Here is a 20,806-nt window from a genome sequence, read left to right as displayed (position 1 = left end):
AGTCAGCTTATGGAGCCACAAACCCAGGACCCTTATTTCTCCCTCCACACACAAGGATTAGACTCTAAACTCTGCCCCATCTGTTTTAGACTCCCTATTTCTCCAGCCTTGTGGGGGTCCCAAATTTCCTCATTAGCCACTCAAGAGACCACCCCAAGATTTCTCACACAGAAATTCTATACCCTTCCTCTATCTAGTCTACCTCCTTAGACCCTGTCCCTACCTTCCAGCTTCCAGAATTCCAAAGCCTAAATTCGAATGACCCATTCCCAAAACCCAAGGGGGTCTCCTCAGCCCTGAGGGTCTTTTCATGTTCCCCCTCCAAGATAGGCGGCCCTGCAGAACGATGGGACCCCTGGCCCTAAGGCTCCCCGAGATAGGATGCTCCCCGCTAGTCATCATGGACAGTACCCCTCTCCCCACTCCCTTCATTCACACAGCCGTCGCTGCCTCAACCTCGTGAGCTTCCCCCCGGTCGCCTGCCCAACGGGCTTGAGCCGCCCGAGCGGACACCTCGGCCCGATCGGCCGCGGGCACGGGACCGGCCCAAGCCACGCCGGCGGCCTCGGCCTCGAGAGGGTGGTGAGGGCGGGGGAAGCCGGCGCTCGCGCTCCGCCCCTGCCCAGGGAGGCTCCGCCCCCGCTCCTCCGCCTCCGCCCACTCACACTGTGCAGCACGAGGGCTTCCTGCTGCGCAAGCGCGAGCTCGACGCTAACCGCAAGTCGTCCAACCGGTGAGCGCGTGGGCGGGGCTTTGGATGGCTGGGAGCCCGCTCAGGGTGTTTCATGAATGAGTAGCTGGGCGGGAGGGGGCGGGGCTCAAATTCAAAGACTCCAACCCCTGAAGGGGAGGGGCGTGGTCGACATTTAGAGTCTCCAATAGCTAAGTGGGTCGAGCGAGATGGGCGCATGACAAAGGTACTTGCCCCTAGTGAATAAATTGAGATTCAGTCTCAGCGACCACCCTAGGTGTTGACTGTGGCTAAGGAGCAAACCTTAAGTAGTGTCTAATCTGGATGATTCCAGTGCGGTGTGAATTGGAGCTTCAAGATGGCATCCAATCAGTGAGCGGGATCGATTCCCCCCGCCCCCCCACACACACCTTACTCTACTCATGAAATTTACAGTGGGGTTCCGGAAAGGAGCAGAGCCTCAACTGAGGACCTAGTTTCGGAATGTTGGAAGTTATTTCAGATTTCCAGATGAGCAGCTTTTCTTTTTCTTTTGTTTTTTGGGGTTTTTGTTTGTTTGTTTGTTTTTCGAGACAGGGTTTTGTTGTAGCTTTAGAGCCTGTAGCTATTGTAGATCAGGCCTGCCTCGGACTCAGAGAGATACACCTGCCTCTGCCTCCTAAGGGCTGGGACTAAATGCGTGTGCCACCACTGCCGGGCCAGCTTTTTCTTAAATTATCTAAACTACATTTATTTGTGTTGGGGGTGGAAGTTGTGTGTGGAGGTCAGAGGACAACTGGCAGGAGTCGGTTCTCTCCTTCCACCGTGGGTCCCTGCGATTGAACTCAAGCTGTAAGGCTTGGCTGCAAGTGCCTTAATCTCCTCAGGCCCTAACACGTTTGCACGTGTGTTTGTGTGTGAGTGTGTGCGTGTTTACTTTTGAAGAGAGTTCAGCTTGTACTTGTCCAGTACATTTTTGTCCAACTGAGATGGAAAATGTGGGGCAGGTAGAGTCAGGTATAGTGATATCTGGACCCAGGACACGAAGGGAGCAGGACAGGCTGAGGCTTTGCTGGTGCGACTGAAGTTAATGTTTTCTTCCTCGTCCCTAGACCAACGTGGGAATGAACACTGACACCTGTTGGATTTTAGTTTCCTAACCAGGGACTTCTTCCTAAATAGGGACTTTGGCTGCATGGGGAGACCAGATCTTGTTTCAAACTATAGAACCTTACATGTTCCTTGAAGGAACTTGGTGAAGGGTGGGGAAATGAGAACCAGAGAAGGCGATGCATGGGGAAAGTGAGATCGATGAACAAAACACGGGTGTGCATATGAGTCAGTTGAATTCTTTCAGGGCTGGGGATCAAGCCCGTGGCCTCATGTTCTACCACTGAGATATACCCCCAGCTCCTCGCTAGTGAATCCTAGACAAGGGCTCTACCTACTGCTGGCTGCCTTCCTATCCGAACAGCTCGTGTATTGCTTTTAGGAAAGTCAATATGAAACGAGACAAGGAAGGGTTAGCCAGCAGGGACCAGCCTGGGCAAACTCTTGGTTCTGGGAGCACTAGTCACACCTCCCAGAACAGGACCTGCCTTGTGGGGCAAAGGGCCAGAGGTACAAGATCAAGCACACGCTCTGTGAGGGTGATGATGTAGAGTTCCCAGGCAGAACTCTGCAGCTCTGCTTCAATCGCCATCTCACCACCCCCAGGTCATGGGTGAGCCTGTACTGTGTGCTCAGCAAGGGGGAGCTAGGCTTCTACAAGGACTCCAAAGGCCCATCATCGGGGGGCACGCATGGTGGGGAACCACTGCTCAGCCTGCACAAGGCCACCAGCGAGGTGGCTAGTGACTACAAGAAAAAGAAACATGTCTTCAAGCTCCAGTGAGTCCCTCCCATGGGCAGAAGGGAGGGGGGGCTCCGCCTTGCTTTATTACCCCTGTGGGCTCTCAGTTTTCTTGAAAGGCAATGGATGGCAGCAGGGGTTGGGCCCCTCAAGATCCCTGAAGTCCTATGTCTCCTGCAGGACCCACGATGGCAGCGAGTTCTTGCTCCAAGCTAAAGATGAGGTAAGAGTTGGTTCTTTCACACCATAGGTTGATCTCTAAGTGGTCTAGCTTCCTGGTTGGTTCCTGAATCAAGGAGTTGGGGTTGTAGAAGAAACCACACAGGCCAGAAGTATGAGAACTGTAACAGGAAAGCAGTGAGAGCCCAGAGAGCGTCCTAAGACGGGGTGTGTGTGGGGGTGTGTGTGTGGGGGGGGAAGGGTGTGTTCCAGGAAGGTGCCTGGTGGCCATGATGGCTAAGTCCATCTTCTTTGTCATAGCCACTCAGAAGGCTGGGAAGACAGTAAGTGTAGGTTTAAAAGGAGTCATCAACGGTCTAGGGAGATGGCTCAGTGGTTAAGAATACTTACTCCCTGCTTTTCAGGAGGACTCAAGTTTGGTTCTTAGCACCCATGTAGGGCAGCTCACAACTCCCTGTATCTACAGCTTTAGGGGATCTAACACCCACTTCTGCCCTCTGAGGGCACCCATACACGCATCGCATATATTCACACCAACATGATAGAGAGAGAGAGAGAGAGAGAGAGAGAGAGAGAGAGAGAGAGAGAGAGAGAGAGGCTGTAATCCCAGCACTCAGGAGGCAGAGGCAGGAGGATCACTGAGTTCAAGGTCAGCCTGGACTATAGAGTGATTTCCAGGACAGCCAGGGCTGCCCAGAGAAACCCTGTCCTGAAATACCTTCCTCCCTCCAAAAAGGGAGTGACCAAGGTTGGGTGTGGTCATTTTCTGTAATCTCAGCATATGGGAAGCGGAAGCAAGAGGATCAGTCCTGGGCTACAGAGTGAGAATGAGGCTATCCTGGGGTAACCTATCTAAAAAAAGGGAAGATGTGTGATTCCCATAGAGATAACCAAAAAGGCAAGAACTTCGAAGGCTTGTGACAGCCAACTGCAGGAGGACAGCTGAGCTGAGGTAGACGGCCTCAGAAAGGTTTCTGGGGACTGGATCTCTCAGTATTGGGGGTATCCAGGAGAGGATTCTATCCCGAGTGCACTTGGGTGAGGGTTGTTGAGAGGAGAGTTGATGCGAAGCATCACACACCCCATGGGACTAGAGAAGCAGTTCAGTGGTAAGAAAGTTGCTGTTCAAGCCTGAGGACATTATTTGGATCCCAGCATTCACATACATACATACATACATACATACATACATACATACATACATAAAGGAAGAAAGAAAGAAAGAAAAAGAAAGAGCCAGGCATGGCTTCCCACAAACAATCCGATAATTGTAGGCAATTGCTGGAGACCCTGTTTGGAGGGAACTAGGCGGGAGGTAATAGAGCAGGACACTTGGATCCTCTCCTGGCCTCCACACATGTGCACAAGGCACGCCCCACCCCCAACACACATTCTTAAACATCACACAAATGAAAGACTGAGGATTTTTTAAGATCCTTTTAAATTTTTAAAAAACATTTATTTTTATCTGTATGTTTGCCTGCATGTGTGTGTGTGTGCGTGTGGCTGCCTGGTTCTCCACCACAGCTAGAAGAGGGTGGTGTATCCCCTGAAACAGATGCTCACGTGGGTGCTGAGAATAAAATCCTGGTCCCAGCCAGTATTCCAGCCAGTATTCTTACTCATGGAGCCATCCTTCAAGTTCCTAAATCTGGTTTCGGTTTTTCTTTTTTGAGACAGGGTTTCTCTATGTAGTCCTGGAACTTTCTGTGTAGATCAGGCTGACCTCAAACACCCAGAGATCATCCTACCCCTGCCTCCCAAGTCCTGGGATTAAAGGGGTGCCCCACCATCTTGCTCCGTTACATTTTATTTGTGTGTGTGTGTTCATGAGTATGTGTGTGTGCACACGTACTATGCCTTGGGTGTGCAGGTGGAGGCCTCCCTGAGTCAGTGCTCGCCTTCCGCTGTGCGGGTCCTGCTTATCAAGCACTGTTCATCAGGCTCCAATGTGCTGTTATCCACTGAGCTCTCTTTCTGAGAGCTCAAATAATTTATCTGAGAGCTTTTGTGAAAAGTGAAGTCAGTTGGTACATGGAGGCCCCAATTAGCACAGGGACTGGCAAAGGTCGAGGCTCTGCAAGTTTCTTTCTGCTCAATGCTTCCCTTCATTTAGGTTGTTCATCTGTGTGTGTGTGTGTGGGGGGGTGTCTTACAGATGATGCTATTGCTTCTGTTTAAGCGAATAAATCCACAGAAGGGCTTAGAGAAGAGTCCCCTTAGCCTCATTATCAGCATTACCCAGATAACAGAAGGGAGGGCAGTGTGGTTGAGATCCTCCCCCAGAGACGGACCTGTCCTGCTTCTTCCGCCAGGAGGAGATGAATGGCTGGCTGGAGGCTGTGGCTAACTCAGTGGCGGAACACGCCGAGATCGCCCGCTGGGGTCAGACACTACCTACCACATCATCCACAGATGAGGGCAACCCCAAACGTGAGGGTGCGGAGCGGAGGGCCAGCGGGCGCCGGAAGTGACTCCAGGTACCCTCCCCACTTGGAGTCTGACAAGTCTCCTTGCCCCTCCTCTCCGCACTGTGGACACAAAGACACCTTTTCATCCGCAAGGGCAGGAATGACTGCGGATGTGTCACGGTGGACCCTGGAATGGAAGGGACTTCTCCTGCACTCCAAGAAATGGTGGTGGGGGATTGCTGTCCCTATAGCCATATCTCGGTCCCTTCCCGCTCGCCAACCCCACCCCAGGTGCTGGGGCTCCATTCTTTTTATGCAATAACTGAGCTTGGTGGGGACGGGCCGGGAGCCAGTTGAGCCAAGCCCCCTGCCCCATCGTCAGATCCTGCCCCAAGAAGCTGGAGTGGCGAGGGATCTGGGAGGTGGTGGTATTCGTTGGCCTCCTCTCCGCTCTAAGGATGGACACGGGGGCGCTGGTGAGGTCCCCTGGACCATCCAGGGTGCTAGGGGGTGGGGAGGGGACACTCCTCCCTGCCTTTACCTCACTTCCAATGCTGCCTTGATCTGTCTGGGAAGAGGGAGCGAAGGGGCCCTTAGCCCCTGCACTCCGCCATCTCAGAGCCATGCGGTTAATTCCTGACTTAGTTTATTTTTGCAAAAATGTAGACCTCTCCCTCCTTCCCCCGCCCCGCATCCGCGAAGGCTTTTAATAGGAGGGGAGTCAAAGTTCAAAATTGTCTTCCTCTCTCCTCCCCCATCCAGCTGTAAATGCCACTTCCCGACGGGAGGCGGGTTGGGAAGTCCTCCCCCCCCCCGCATGCTTCTGGCTGGAGCACCTCCCTGGGAGTCGGGGGATCAGGGTTACAGGCAGCCCCAGTGGCTGCCCAAAGACGCCGCCAGGGCCGGGGGTGCGGGGCGGTGTGGCAGGCGCACACTGTATGTACCTATAATAAACCCTTTGGCTTTGACGGTCTACGTTGGTTTGTTTGCGTACCTGAGACAGGACTGGAGGGTGGGCTAATGGGACGCGGGTGCGAAGACGGTCTACCAGACTCTGGATGTACCTGCCCCTTGGTGGCTCATTTCAAGATCTGCACACGTACTCCTCAACGGGTCGCCTAGATATTATGCCAAAATAAGGGAACCCTAGAAATAAGGGGAAGTTATTAAACTACCCCAAAGCAGCTGAGAGATGCGCCCCATCGAGGTCAGGAAAGACTGCCCGACTTTAAAGAGTCAGAGGAACGTAATTGCGACGAGCAAACGCTCTGTCCAATCGTCGGAGAATGCTGGAGTCTCTAGACCAATGAGCAAGCATCAGGGGCGGGGTCTGCGCACCCGGAAGTGGGTCCAGACCGGCAGGCTCGCCGGGGGGCCATGGCTGTTGCTACGACCGCAGCGGAGGGGGTCCCGAATCGGGGATCCCCGGGGGAAGTAATCAATCTGAACGTGGGGGGCAAGCGGTGAGTGTGGGAGATCCCCGAGGCCCAATCCTACGGGACGAAGGCGGGATACCCGCCTCTTCTAGGGGTGGGGGTGGTAATCCCTGTCCATCAAGGGTTGCTCCGCCCCGTGCTGGAGGCTTGGCGCTTGGATAAAAAAAAAAAAATGCCAAAGGAGAGAAGTTTTCGTGCGTGGATCGCGTGGGAGAAGGCAGCGGTCCTTACCTCCCCGTCATCTGTTTCCTCTCCTTGCCTCACGGCCCCAGGTTCAGTACCTCTCGCCAGACGCTCACCTGGATCCCAGACTCTTTCTTCTCCAGGTGATTAGGAGAGCCAGTGTGGGGCGAGGGTAGGAGGGGATGAAAGGAAAGGGTGTGGGAAGACTTATTTCCACCTTTACTCACCTCTGCTACTCGGCCCGTGACACCTCCTCGGCTTCCCCTTCCTGTAGTCTTTTGAGCGGACGCATCTCAACTCTGAAAGATGAGACCGGAGCTGTGAGTAGGGAAAGATCAAATGTGGGATGGCCAGTGGGAGGAAGGACAGGACTTCCTATTCACTCCCGGTTGCCATGCCCTCCCGCCATACAGATCTTCATCGACAGGGACCCCACCGTCTTTGCCCCCATCCTCAACTTCCTGCGGACCAAAGAGTTAGACCCCAGGTTGGTATGGGTAAGGGAGTACGTTCCCCCATCAAGTCTCTCCTCCTTCTCGGAGGAGTGTCTGCCCATGTGTTCCATTCAATTCAAATTATTCAGTCCTGATCATGTTCTACACCCCCCTCCAAATATGTGCACACATTTATTCCCTAGATTTTTTTTTAAGTATTTTTGTTTGTTTGTTTTCAAGACAGGGTTTCTCTGTAGCTTTAGAGCCTGTCCTAGAACTAGCTCTTGTAGCCCAGGCTGGCCTCGAACTCAAAGAGATCCGCCTGCCTCTGCCTCCCAAGTGCTGGGATTAAAGGCGTGCGCCACCATTGCCCGGCTTAAGAAGTATTCTAAAAGTATTTTAGCCCTGGCTGCTAGAAATCTCAGTCCAGACCAGGCTGACTTTCCTTCCTTCCTTCCTTCCTTCCTTCCTTCCTTCCTTCCTTCCTTCCTTCCTTCCTTCCTTCCTTCCCTCCCTCCCTCCCTCCCTCCCTCCCTCCCTCCCTCCCTCCCCCCTCCCTCCCCCCCCTTTCTTTCTGTCCTGGAACTCCCTCTGTAGACCAGGCTGGCCTCAAAATCCTTAGATGTCCACCTCCCTCTCCCTCCCAAATGCTGGGATTAAAAGCGTGCACCATCACCACCCAGCTAAACTTACTTTGATCCTCTTGCCTCTACTTCCTGTGTTCCAGGGTGGCAGGTGTGCACCATCCTCAAATTCCCTAGAATCTTAAGCCTGTCAATACTAGCAGTTTCAAAAACCTCAGAACGTGCTGCCCACCCCAAACACCCCAGACTTTTACCCCAGTTCTCTTCTATTACCCAGGGGTATCCACGGGTCCAGCCTCCTCCATGAAGCCCAATTCTATGGGCTCACTCCACTGGGTAAGTGTAAGTGCCCCCCTCAAGTCAGCATGCTCAGTTACTTCCTGAGCATTCTCTACCTTTTTGACTTGCCCAGTCAGAAAGATGGTTGGGTTAGAGCTAAGAGCACTGGGTTTAAAAGGAGTTGGTTGGCAGTTTTGTGGAAACCACATGGGGAGAGAGGGTCATGGGTCTGCCTTCCTATCCCTCAAGATCAAGTTTTGAGTCCTTCCCTTGCAGTTCGTCGCCTGCAGGTAAGGGAAGAGTTGGATCGATCTTCCTGTGGAAATGTCCTCTTCAATGGTTATCTACCTCCTCCAGGTAGGCACTCCCAGTAGATGCCGGGGAGTGGGAGATTGGGTTAGAGACTACATTTCCCATAAGACTACAGACCCTTAGGTACTTGTATTTGGAGCCTGGAGCTGTAATGGGAGTTGTAGTTCTTTATCAGATGGTTGGAAAGGAAATAGGAAACAGCATTTTCCATGAAGCATGCACTAGAGCCTGATGGGAGGTGTAGTCTGAGTTTTCTTAGGTTTTGTCCTGTTTTTCAGAAAAGAGAAACACGGAACAAAAAAAAAAACAAAAACAAAAACAAACAAGCATTTAAAATATAAGCTTTAACTACTAATTCTATGCCACAAATACAGTAGAAATGTGAAAATAAAGCCTGAACAGAACAGCTGGGCATGGCAGCACACGCCTTTAATCCCAGTACTGAGGCAGGGGATCTCTGTGAGCTGGAGAACAGCTTGGCTTACATATCCAGTTCCAGGATAGTCAGGGAGACACCGGGAGACCATGTTTCAAAACAAACACCACAACAAAAAGCCAGAACAGTGTTCTTTCTCCCAAAAAAAGAGGGTTGGTTTCCTTTATTAGGAGGGAAGAGAACCAAATTTTCAATTTATTCTATAATAATAATTATTAATAATAGTTGTTGTTGTTGTTGTTGTTATGACCCCGTTTCAATGAACCTGGCATTTACCGATTGGCTAAGCTCGCTTGTGCACAGAATGGGAGGATTTGCCTTGGTCTACCTTCCTAGCTCTCAGGGTATAGCAAGTACTTTACCCAAGAGCCATCTCTGTAGCACCTGCATTATATTCTTTATTTTATTATGTATTTACTATAGTACTGGATTTGGCACCCAGGGCTTTGTGCATGCCCAGCAGGTGCTGTAGCATGGAGCCACACCCCCAAACCTTGACTGGGGAATTCTAGGCAAGTGTTCTACTTCTGCCCACAGCCCTTCCCCGGTAAATTCTGGAAACATACTCTACTGCTGAGATACAACCCATCTCTATCTTTACTTTAAAAAGAAAATAGTTATTATATGTATTTATTTATTGGGGCACTTGGGGGGGCATGTAAGGAGATTAGAGGCCAACCCGTCAGAATCATTTCTCTCTTTCCACCACACGGGTCCCAGGATCAAAGTCACGATTGTTAGTCTTGGTGACAAGCACCTTCATCTACTGAGACATCTCGCCACCCCTCTTCTGGTTTGTTTTCTTGTTGTTTGTTGAGATAGGGTCTCACTAGGTTGCCCAGCCTGACCTTGAACTTGCAATCCTCCAGCTCCAGATTTCCAAGTAGTTACAATTACAGACCTACCCACCAGGCCAGACTAAAGTTAGCAAATAGTGGAAAGGTACCAATGCCATAGCAGCACCAAACTGGCTCTTTCTCTGTCATAGGCTTCTGGGTCATAGAATGTCATACCCTGGTACCACGGCACATCTTCCCCGGGTCACTATGCCCCACACGGGGCATTCATGCCTGTTGCAGTTTCAGTGTTCACAGCCCGCCATGATTATAATTATGGTGACTGACCCTCCCCTGCACTACAGTATTTCCAGTGAAGCGGAGAAACCGGCACAGCCTGGTGGGACCCCAGCAAGTAGGGGGACGCCCCGCCCCTGTTCGACGGAGCAACACCATGCCCCCCAACTTGGGTAATGCAGGGCTGCTGGGCCGAATGCTGGATGAGAGAGCACCTCCATCCCCATCAGGTAAGCGTCTGTCTTTGTCTTTGGAGTGTGTGTTGTGCTTGGTACCGAGCCTAGAACATACATTCTGGCACTGTCTAGCCTCTTCTTTTGTGTGTTTGTGTGTCTGTGATTTGGTTTTTGTTTTTTTTTTTTTATTTGTTTGTTTTGTGGGGGGGTGGGGGCAGGCTCTTACCCTGAGCCAGGCTGGAGCTCAAAGCAATCCAGTTCTCTTACCTCAGCCTCCTGAGTGCTAGAATTAGGAGTATGAACCATCGCCTGGGATCTTTGAGCCCTCATTTTTATCTGATTATTTATTTTTAATTGTCATTATTGTAGGCATGTGTGAATTCATAACACAGTGCACTTGTGGAGGTCAGAGGCTACCACGTGGGTTGTGGATATTGAACCTAGAGTGTCTGGCTTGTTCCAGAGCTGCTTTTATATGCTGAACCCACTCCCTGGCCCCCAGCCTTCTCTTTACTTTCTGTTTTGAGACAGGGTCACCCTAAGTTGCCCAGGCTGGCCTTGAATTTGTGTTCCTTCTGTCTCAACCACCAAAGTAATTGAGATTACAGGCCACACTACCAGATGCAGCTTAAATTTTCATCCTTTAGTGGGCCCCTGTGACCCTGTTCTGGTCTCCTCTCTTGTCCCCAAGGCCAACTGGAGGAGCCAGGGATGGTGCGACTGGTCTGTGGCCACCACAACTGGATCGCTGTGGCCTACACGCACTTCCTGGTCTGTTACAGGTACTGAGGGTGGGGATGGGCTGTGGGAAAGGGCGGCTCTGAGGAGGGAGCTGATGATTTCTCCAATCTCGCAGGCTGAAGGAAGCCTCTGGCTGGCAGCTAGCATTTTCCAGCCCTCGCCTGGACTGGCCCATCGAGCGCCTGGCTCTCACAGCTCGGGTACTCAGCGGTGCTCCGGGTGAGCATGACAAGATGGTGGCTGCAGCCACAGGCAGCGAGATCCTTCTGTGGGCTCTACAGGCACAAGGTGGTGGCTCTGAGATAGGTATGTTCTTTGGGCTTTTTAGACCCCTGTAGAATTCTGCAATCTGTTAAAAATAACCCAGCCAGTGAAACTGAATATCCATATGAGAAGCTTAAGAATACTGTACCCTACTCAGTCTCTTTACCCTGTAAGAGAATATTCTAGACCTTCAGAGTCCTGCATTTTTTAATTTGGCCTTAGACAAGGTTTTACCATGTAGCCCAAGCCTTGAATTCCAGGTCTTCTTGTCCTCAATGCCTGAATGCTGGACCACAGCCACACCAAGTACCAGTTAACACACTGATTATAGTTTATTTTTGTATATATTTATTTATGTGTCTGGAGAGAGGAGAGCATGCATGGAATTCTGGATCTAATCCCAGCACCATATAAACTGGTTGGGGAGTACACAGCTGTAATCCAGCACACAGAAGTTGGAGGTTAGCCTGGGCTACATGAGACCCCAACTCAAAATAATAACAACAAAATTCAGCCCTCGGTTGTCATAGCCTTTGTCCCAACAGGGGAGTTTTTAGCCTTTTTGGAAACCTCAGCCTGTTAGAATTCTACCTGCCCTTAGAGTTCCATACTTATCAAATGCACTGTCTAATTCCTGGAATCCTCTTAGCTCGGGGATTCCATTTTTCAACATAACCCATGGCCCTTGAGATTCTTGCTGCCGCACCCCATCCCTGCAGTGGGCTTCCAGCCTCCCATTGAGCCCTCCTTGCTGCCGCACCCCACCCCTGCAGTGGGCTTCCAGCCTCCCATTGAGCCCTCCTTGCTGCCGCACCCCACCCCTGCAGTGGGTGTCCAGCCTCTCCTTGCTGCCTACAGGTGTCTTCCACCTGGGTGTACCAGTGGAGGCCTTGTTCTTTGTTGGGAACCAGCTCATTGCCACAAGCCACACGGGGCGCATTGGGGTGTGGAATGCTGTCACAAAGCACTGGCAGGTGAGTTTGGCCAGCCTGGAGCCCTCCTCCCAAGTGTCTGGACTGCGTAGGCCCAGGGGTTCCTTCCTGCTTCACACCACCTGGAGAGAGAGCCAGACAACCCTACAGTGGGTGTGGGGTAAAAGTTCATGGAACACGGGTCTGGTGGCGCATGCCTTTAGTCCCAGCACTCAGGAGGCAGAGGCAGGTGGATCTCTGTGAGTTCAAGGTCAGACTAATCTACAAAGCAAGTTTCAGGACAGCCAAAGGTAAACAGAGAAACCCTGTCTCAGGAAGAGGGAGAGCCGCCGTGATGTTGCAGGGAGAGCCGTGATGTTATAGGGAGAGCCGTGATGTTACAGGGAGAGCCGTGATGTTGCAGGGAAAGTCGTGATGTTAGAGATAGACAGAGATGGCAACTGGCAAGGCTGGAAGGGATAGGCTCAGGCCCAGGTGGCGTGGCCATGCTGGGCACACAGAAATTGGCACTGTGGGAGAAGGCAAGGACACCGGGAGGGTCCCACACTGCTGCCACTTTCCTGCCCCAGGTCCAGGAGGTCCAGCCTATCACCAGTTACGATGCAGCCGGCTCCTTCCTCCTCCTGGGCTGCAGCAATGGCTCCATCTATTACGTAGGTGAGCCACATCCTTCCTCCTGCGGTGTGAGGGGTGGGCTGGAGCAGGCACCTCTAACACAACTGTCCCACCCCTGCCTGTCCACCTAGATGTACAGAAATTCCCCCTGCGGATGAAGGACAATGACCTCCTTGTCAGTGAGCTCTACCGGGACCCGGCAGAGGATGGGGTCACCGCACTCAGCGTCTACCTCACCCCCAAAACCAGTAAGCTATGATGAAGCCTCTGTCCCTGTTGTCACTGGTCAGCTCCAGGCCTGTGCAGCGTGTCTCATGGGATTCCTCAGAAAGTTCCTTCAGCTTTGTTTTGTTTAGCCATCTGCTCCATGACATGCCACTGTTAGTTGATTTTTGGGTCTTTCCCATCCCATCAGGACATGATATTTGTATAATTCATAAAACCAAGAGAATTGATACATACCAGATAGTAGATAAATCCAAGCTCAAGGATCCTTGATTATCACTCCCCCCATTTTAGGGGAAGACAGAATCTTTCTCTGTAGCCTAGAGTAGCCTCTAACTCTAGAACACTTCACCCTTCTGCATGAGCCCCTGAGTGCGGGATCACAGGCTAGCCCCTCGGTTCTTCTCCCCATCTCCTAGATTTAATATCCTTCCATGTTCCTATATGGGAATCAAGTGCATTGCCTGTGGCCCCTGCACACACTGCTGACACTGTATTTTTCCTCCTGTGTTCTTTATGAGGCTTTGTTTAGCTTCTGGGAATCTCTCCAACACTCAGGGAGGCAGAGGCAGCTGGGGGAGCGGGGGATCTCTGTGAGTTTGTGAGTTCAAAGCCAGCCTGATTTACATATTGAATTGTAGGCCAACCAGGACTATGGTATGTAGTGAGACTGTCTCAAAAAAATGAAAAAAGTTTTGAGGCTCTCAAAATGAAAAGTTGTTAGTGGAGTCCCTGAGACACCGGGAAGCGCTCTCTCTTATTCTGTTTATATGTCATTCGGAAATTTATAAAAAGATTTATTGTTTAATGTGTATGACTGTCTTGCTGCATGTATGTAAGACATGATTGGTGCCCAAAGAGTACAAATAAGGGATCAGATCCCCTGGAATAGGAGTTCCAGGTGGCTGTGAGCTCCCATGTGAGTCCTGGGAATTGAACCTGGGTCTTCCGGAAGAGCAGCCAATACTCTTATCACTTAGCCATCTCTCCACCCCCACCTGTGGTTTCTTAGTCTCATGAATATGTGTCTCTCTGTCTCTGTCTCTTTCCCCCATCTTTCCCCCCACTTCCTTCTCTCACTCTCTCGCCCTCTGCCCTGGTTCTGTTTTCCATAACAGACCTTCTTTGTTGTTGGCCTCTCCCCAGGTGACAGTGGGAACTGGATTGAGATTGCCTATGGCACCAGCTCAGGGGTCGTGCGGGTCATCGTGCAGCATCCCGAGACTGTGGGCTCGGGTCCCCAGCTCTTCCAGACCTTCAGTGTGCATCGCAGTCCTGTCACCAAGATCATGCTGTCAGAGAAGCACCTCATCTCAGGTGGGTGTCCCTGCCGCGGGGACGGCTGTGTGGAGAGACACCTCTCTTAGGCTGAAGATCACAGAAGTGGAGGGAGACTGTGACAGGCCAGTGACTCGGGTCCGTAGGGTGAGGGAGGAGAATCACTTCCAGTTTAAGGCCAGCCTGGGCTACAGAGTGAGTTCTAGAACAGTCAGGGCCACACAGAGAAACTGTCAAAACAACACAAAAACAAACACAAAAAGAGATTCTAAAAACTTACGTGTGTGTGTGTGTGAGAGAGAGAGAGAGAGAGAGAGAGAGAGAGAGAGAGAGAGAGAGAGAGCAGGTGTCTACAGAGAGCAGAAGAGGATGTCACTGTCCCTGGAGACGGGGTTACAGGTGGCTGTGAGCCACCCATCATGGGTGCTGGAAACTGAATTCAGTTCCTCTGCAAGAGCAGCAAATTCTCTAAACCACTCAACTCTCTCCAGCTCCCTGCACCTTGGGTTTTTTGTTTTTATTTTTTATTTTATTTTATGTACACGTAGGTGTATGTGAGAGTGTCGGATCCACAGACAGTTGAGAGCCACCATGCAGGTGCTGGAATTGAACCCAGGTCCTCTGGAAGAGCAGCCAGTGCTCTCAACCTCTGAGCCATCTCTCCAGCCCCCATCTTGTTCATCTTATGGCAGCCAGGCTGTGGTGGCAAACGCACTTGGGAGGCAGAGGCAGGCGGATCTTTGTGAGGTGGAGGCCAGCCCGCTGCTGTACAGGACAGGCCCCAAAGCCACACAGAGAAATCCTTTCTCAAAAAACAAAACAACAACAACAAAATAGGACCCTTATAGGATCTGGGGATTGCCCCTATGCTAGGGTGACTGGCTGGGGAGTCCCTGGGACCTGCCCATTGCCACCTCCCCAGAGCAGGGATGACAAGCACGCACCTCCATGTTCAGGCCCGGATACTCCCATGGCAAACACTTCAACTGAGCCAGCCATTGGGGTTTTGACTGAGATAAGGTCTTGCTACATAGCCTAGGCTAGTCTGGAATTTAGGATCCTTTGGATCCAGCCTTCCAAACCCAGGGTTTCAGGAAAGCCCCGGGTTTTGGGCGAGGACTACCACACTTCTCCCTTCATACTTCTTTCTCAAGTGTGTGAAGATCACTGAAGAATGCTGATTCAGGGCGAGCCTGTCAGAGGCCGAGGGCCTTAGAGTGGAAATGAAAGGCCACCCACAGGTGTAGATCATCAGGGACAAGCATTCCAGTCAGAGGAAGCAGCCATTGCAAAAGAACCAGTGGGGAGAGTGGGAGGAGTTAATGCAGGGGGAGGGGCCTGGAGGGTCTCAAGGGTTAATGTCCTTGCTTTGTCTGGATGTGAGATGTCTGGATAGGATCAGAAGCCTAGAAAAGAGATGAGGTGAAAGGATCCCAGGTGGGATCCGTAGCCAGGGTAACATGGGGACAGATTCCGACAGGATCTCTGGGCATCCCGAAGAGAGAATTTCTTAAAGGGAAGTACTCACCACAGCTGGGCCCTCATACCTCCAAAAGGGGCTCCTGCTGGGGGCCCAGGAGGGTCGGACTGTGCGGGTGGGGCGCCACGGTGGGGCCTGACGTTTGGCTTTCTCTCTGTTCTTTAGTCTGCGCTGACAACAACCATGTTCGGACTTGGTCTGTGACCCGCTTTCGAGGCATGATCTCCACCCAGCCCGGATCCACTCCGCTAGCGTCCTTCAAGATCCTGGCGCTGGAATCGGCCGACGGGCACGGAGGCTGCAGTGCTGGCAATGACATTGGTGCCTGCTGGTTCCCTTGATCCCTTCCCGCAGACCTGCCTGAGCAGTGTGGGATCCCCCTGGCCCCATAGACCTCTCCTGCCCGTTTAGCTGTATTGTTGCCCTCCAACCCACTGACTTCTGCCCCTTCTTGACCTTCACCTTGGCTTCCCCTGACCTGCTGTTGACCTCTGTACCTCCAGCTAACCCCACTCTGTCGTTGGTTCCCATTGACCATCAGCAGACAGGCCCGAATGCTGTTGATCCTGGCCAGCCCCTAGTCCTGTCTGCCTCTGTCCAACTGCGGTAGCCTGGGAGCAGGATCTAGGTCTGGGCGTTGGCCAAGCAATGGGGACAGGTAGTGCTGTGGGCTGTGAAGGCCCTGTGGACCCTGTGGCCCTTACCTCACCCCTGCCCACACAGGTCCCTATGGTGAGCGGGATGACCAGCAGGTATTTATCCAAAAGGTGGTACCAAATGCCAGCCAGCTCTTTGTGCGTCTCTCCTCCACTGGGCAGCGGTGAGTACTGTCCACCAATGAGGCAGGACGAGGGAGGAGGCTGGAAAGGGGTCCTGCAGGAGCAGAGGCTGCAGGGTGAATGGGCCTCTGGGTTGTGTGTGTGAGACTGACAATGGAGAACCCAGGTCACTGTGCTGGACCATAGACAACCCAAGCAACCGAGTGGGGTGGGGTGGGGTGCAGGCAGAATGTCAGGGTGGGGTGGGGTGCAGGCAGAGTGTCAGGGTGGGATGGGGTGCAGGGAGAGTGTCAGGGTGGGGTGGGGTGCAGGCAGAGTGTCAGGGTGGGGTGGGGTGCGGCAGAGTCAGGGTGGGATGGGGTGCAGGCAGAGTGTCAGGGTGGGGTGGGGTGCGGCAGAGTCAGGGTGGGATGGGGTGCAGGCAGAGTGTCAGGGTGGGGTGGGGTGCAGGCCAGGGATGAGGAGTGGATGGGCACACAGGAGGCTACAGGAGTCTATAGCAGGTGACCTGAAAAGGAGGCCTGGGGGCGTTGCTTGGGGAGTGGCCTCTGCAGAGAAACCTGCAGCTATGTAGAATGCAGACTGAGGACTGCATAGGAAGAAAGGAAGATGGGAGAGCGTGCCTGCCGCGTGTGCCAGGGCTGGGAAGAGCCACCCTGGGTACTGGGCCTGGACCTTGTGTAGGACAGCTGAGGCCTTCTTCTAAGTGCATGGGAAGCTATGCCTGTGGAAGGGACTGGACAAGAGGTCAAAAGACAGGGATGACTTTGGGCCAAGTGCTTGGTGGGACACAGGATGAGACAGTGATCTGGGTGACCCGTGGGAGGTGGCTGGTGCAACAGAGGAGACAAGCAGGGGATGTGGGAAGGGTGCTGAGGCCCCCTGGGATACATAAACGTGGGTGGGGGCACACTATCTGAGATGCCGAACAAAACCAAATCTAAGGGGCTGGGGATGCTTCCAGGTCAGTGGAGTGAGTCAGAAGCATGTGCCTAGCATGGGAGAAGCTAGGGTTTGACCTCTGGTACTGAGTAAACGGCATGGTACATGCCTATAACCCCAGCACCCAAAAGGTAGCAGCAAAAGGATCAGAAATTCAAAGTCATCCTCAGCTACCCAGCGGGTTGCAGGCCAGCCTGGGCTACATGAGACCCTGTCTCAAAACAAAATGAAGTGATGGGAATGGATAGGGATTGGGTGGACAGGGGAGGGACCAGGCTGATGACCCCTGACCCCTTGCCTCCCACAGGGTGTGTTCTGTTTGCTCAGTGGATGGCTCGCCCACTACTGCCTTCACAGTGCTGGAGTGCGAGGGTTCCATACGGCTGGGCTCCAGGCCCCGGCGCTACCTGCTCACCGGCCAGGCCAATGGCAGCCTGGCCATGTGGGATCTGACTACTGCCATGGATGGCCTGGGCCAGACCCCTGGTACTCCTTGCCCCACTTCAACCCTCCCCATGGTTTCTCTTCCCAGGTCCCAGCCCTCTGGTCCCCTTGGGCCTTTCTTAGCATTGTTTCTCTACTTTCTCTCTGAGTCTCTGACCCCAGCCCATCCATTTCTACCCAGCTTCCCTCTCTCCCACCTCCAGCTGCTCTTGGTCTTTGTCCTCCATTTTACCCCTGACCCTGCTTCTTTGCCACCCCCAGCAGGTGGCCTGACAGAAGAAGAGCTGATGGGCCAGCTGGAGCAGTGCGAACTGACCCCACTGGCGGCCTCTCGGGGCGCTTTCCCCAGCCCCTCACCCAGGACCTCTCTTACCAGGTAGCTGTAGCGTCACTTCCCTCCGTGCAGTAGAAACAGCACGGTGACACGGGGGACCCTGACTTTCTCTCCCTCTCAGTCTCCACTCAGCCTCCAGCAACATGTCCCTGTCAGGCCACAGAGGGAGCCCCAGCCCACCGCAGGCAGAGGTCCGGCGCCGCGGGGCCGGAAGCTTCGTGGATCGATGTCAAGAGCTGGTGAGAGGTGCTCCGGAACCCCGACGCCCACCAACCCCGGCCCCTCGACCCTCCACAGGTCTTGGCACTCCACTGACACCTCCCAAGAACGCTCTTAACGAAACTTCCTTTTGAGACTAACCACCACAGTGCCTTCATGTGGGCTGGCCCCAGGGAACTCGGCCTTCCTGCTGGAGCCAGGGCCAGGGCCTCCTTGGAGTCACTGAGGTCCCTTAGCCTTCCTTTCCTTAGAGCCAAAGTCACCTCCCTAATAAAGCCCTTACTGCCAGCACTGTTTGTATTCTTGGTTTTTTTTTTCTTTTCGGGGGAAGGCTCCCCAAGAAGAGATGGAAATGTAGGGACCCATCAAGTTCTAAGCTTTAAACTCAGAGATACTGCTATAGGTGTAATGGAGCACACCTAATCCCAGCACTGGAGATGCAGAGGCTGGAGGATCTCCCTGTAGGCGGAGTTTCTGTCTAGACCGCCAATCAGTTCTGTCCCACCATATACTCCCAAATTCAAGTCTTTTAATGCCAGGTTTTATTAATTCCAATGGGAGGCCTTACCCTCTCTGAGGAGTGGATAGGGTTGAGGGGAGGAGGGGGGAGAGAGCAGGAGAAGGGAAGGGAGAAGGAACTGTGGTTGGTATAAAAAATAAATAAAGCCAGGCAGTGGTGGCACACGCCTTTAATCCCAGCACTTGGGAGGCAGAAGCAGGCGGATCTCTGTGAGTTCGAGGCCAGCCTGGTTCCAGGATAGGCTCCAAAGCTACAGAGAAACCCTGTCTCGAAAAACCTAAATAAATAAATAAAACATTAATTATAAATGTTCCACCAATAGCTTAGGCTTGTATTCAGCCAGCTCTTACCAGTTTAGCCCATTTCTATTAATCTATGTGCTGCCCCGAGGCTTATTTGCCACATCTGTGAACTTCCCATGTTGCTGCTGCCATGTCTGGCTCTCAGCTCCTCTGACTCTGCTCTCCTTCCCAGCATTCTCTCTGTCCCGAAAATCCTGCCCAGCTATCAGCAACACATCCTCACAGTGTATAGGATTATCCCACGGCAGATCTCTGTGAGTGTGAGTCCAAACTGGTCTGCATAGTGAATTTCAGGACAGCTAGGGCTATGTAGAGAGACCCTGTCAATAGATGAATAAATGAATGAATGAATGGTGAATGAATGAATGAATGAATGAGCAAAACAAAAATCAGAAACATCTGACTTCTGGATTAAGCAAAGAAGAGAAGGCATTGACTTATCCCCGGCTTCATATTTAGAATGGGTTTTCTACTTTACTTCTTGCCTGTTTCCATCTGGGACACTTTGTCTGCAGCCCAGACAATTCAATTCCAGAAGACTCCTCACTGTCCCTTCCCTTCTGGCAGCCAAAAAAAAAAAAAAAAACAAAAAAAAAACAAAAAAAACCCACAGGACTGAGTTAATTGTGGTGATACACACCTGTAACACCAACAGAAGCAGTGTTGGTTAATACTGTTACTTATTAGGATCTAGGACCCCCCCCCCCCAGGAGATAAGCCTCATGCTTGAGAGGAATTATCCAGTTTAGGTTGGTCTCTGTGCACTCCAAAGGATGGTGTAGATTAGGTTCATTAAAGTGGGAAGACCCACCCTCCAATGTGGGCAGTGCCATCCTATGGAAAAACCACCCTCAATGTGGGTGACCCCTTCTCATGGGCTGCTAGCCCAGACTGCATGAAAAGGGGGGTGAATTGAGCACCTCTTGTCCATTGCTCTCTGTCTCCTGATTGATTATACAATGTATCTGTGACTTCCCTGCCACAATGGCCTGTATCCTTGCCGTGAGTCAAAATAAATCCTCCTGTAGGTAACTTTTGCCAGGTGTTTTTCATACCAAGAGATAAGAAACTAGCACACAAATTAAGAGTCCAATCTGGCCAGGCAGTAGTGACCCACACCTTTAATCAGGAGAGAGATGCAAATAGATCTCTGTGAGTTCGAGGCCAGCCTGGTCTACATAGAGTATTCCAACATTCCAACTTGATCAGGACTACATATAGAGACCCTGAAAAAAAAAAAAACAAAACAAGAAAGGCCAACCTTGGCTCCTCAGAGAAACTTTGTTACAAAACAAACAAACACAAACCACAGGACAGGTTTTCATGGGTTTGAATCAAGTCGGGAAGCCATTCCTGAATCAGCCACTGCAGTCAGTATGGTGAGTGAGTGGGTAGAGCCCTGAGCTGGGCCTTGAGCCCTCAGAGGTTAGGAAGAGGGGTCAGTCCCAGGTGGTCAGAGTGGAAGACTGGTTACAAAGAGCACTGGTCTGGCATGGGGGTGTCTGCCATTAGGTCAGCACTCAGGAGGCAGAGGCAGGTAGATCTCTCTGAGTACAAGACCAGCCCAGATATGTGGTAAATTCCACACTAGCCAAGGTTACACAGTGTGAGACCTGGTCTCAAAGTAAAAACAAAAACAAAAACAAAAACAAAAGCAACCCAAACAAACCAAACAACCAAACAAAAAGACTCAAAAAACAAACAG

The 20,806-nt window shown here is 52.1% G+C and overlaps 2 protein-coding genes across 5 annotated transcripts in view; both read left to right on the top strand.

Annotated features, from left to right (window-relative positions):
• Sptbn4 (spectrin beta, non-erythrocytic 4) overlaps positions 1-6,076 on the top strand; it is an 86,818-nt gene extending 80,742 nt beyond the window's left edge. For 3 of the 4 annotated variants that reach the window (XM_057755954.1, XM_057755972.1, XM_057755980.1), the window contains 4 exons: positions 441-733; positions 2,387-2,560; positions 2,703-2,745; positions 5,018-6,076. In XM_057755954.1, the coding sequence (XP_057611937.1) occupies positions 441-733; positions 2,387-2,560; positions 2,703-2,745; positions 5,018-5,176 (669 nt within the window). In that variant the 3' untranslated portion in view covers positions 5,177-6,076. The remainder of the gene's footprint in view (positions 1-440; positions 734-2,386; positions 2,561-2,702; positions 2,746-5,017) is intronic. The other variant, XM_057755964.1, reaches the window with a different exon arrangement.
• Positions 6,077-6,456: 380 nt separating this feature from the next.
• Positions 6,457-18,563, top strand: Shkbp1 (SH3KBP1 binding protein 1). Its single transcript, XM_057761386.1, has 18 exons — positions 6,457-6,576; positions 6,822-6,875; positions 7,007-7,052; positions 7,146-7,219; positions 8,028-8,086; positions 8,306-8,386; positions 9,919-10,080; positions 10,718-10,808; positions 10,883-11,073; positions 11,890-12,005; positions 12,533-12,620; positions 12,710-12,826; positions 13,950-14,120; positions 15,727-15,882; positions 16,285-16,381; positions 17,590-17,768; positions 17,988-18,102; positions 18,182-18,563. Exons 1-18 carry the CDS (start codon positions 6,491-6,493, stop codon positions 18,411-18,413), a joined length of 2,115 nt encoding a protein of 704 aa, XP_057617369.1. The 5' UTR covers positions 6,457-6,490; the 3' UTR covers positions 18,414-18,563.
• The last annotated feature ends 2,243 nt before the right edge of the window (positions 18,564-20,806 follow it).

This window comes from Chionomys nivalis, chromosome 2 (assembly GCF_950005125.1).
Source record: "Chionomys nivalis chromosome 2, mChiNiv1.1, whole genome shotgun sequence".
Lineage (NCBI taxonomy): Eukaryota > Metazoa > Chordata > Mammalia > Rodentia > Cricetidae > Chionomys > Chionomys nivalis.
The sequence above is the reverse complement of the archived record's forward strand: the minus strand, read 5'-3'. Positions and strand labels throughout refer to the sequence as shown.

Bases quoted from the DNA above. Each gene is read 5' to 3' on its own strand.
- Shkbp1 (XM_057761386.1), top strand. From the start codon at position 6,491: ATGGCTGTTGCTACGACCGCAGCGGAGGGGGTCCCGAATCGGGGATCC. The intron at 8,087-8,305 runs GTAAGTGTAAGT...CTTCCCTTGCAG, and splicing joins CTATGGGCTCACTCCACTGG to TTCGTCGCCTGCAGGTAAGG. The intron at 18,103-18,181 runs GTAGCTGTAGCG...TCTCCCTCTCAG, and splicing joins CCCAGGACCTCTCTTACCAG to TCTCCACTCAGCCTCCAGCA.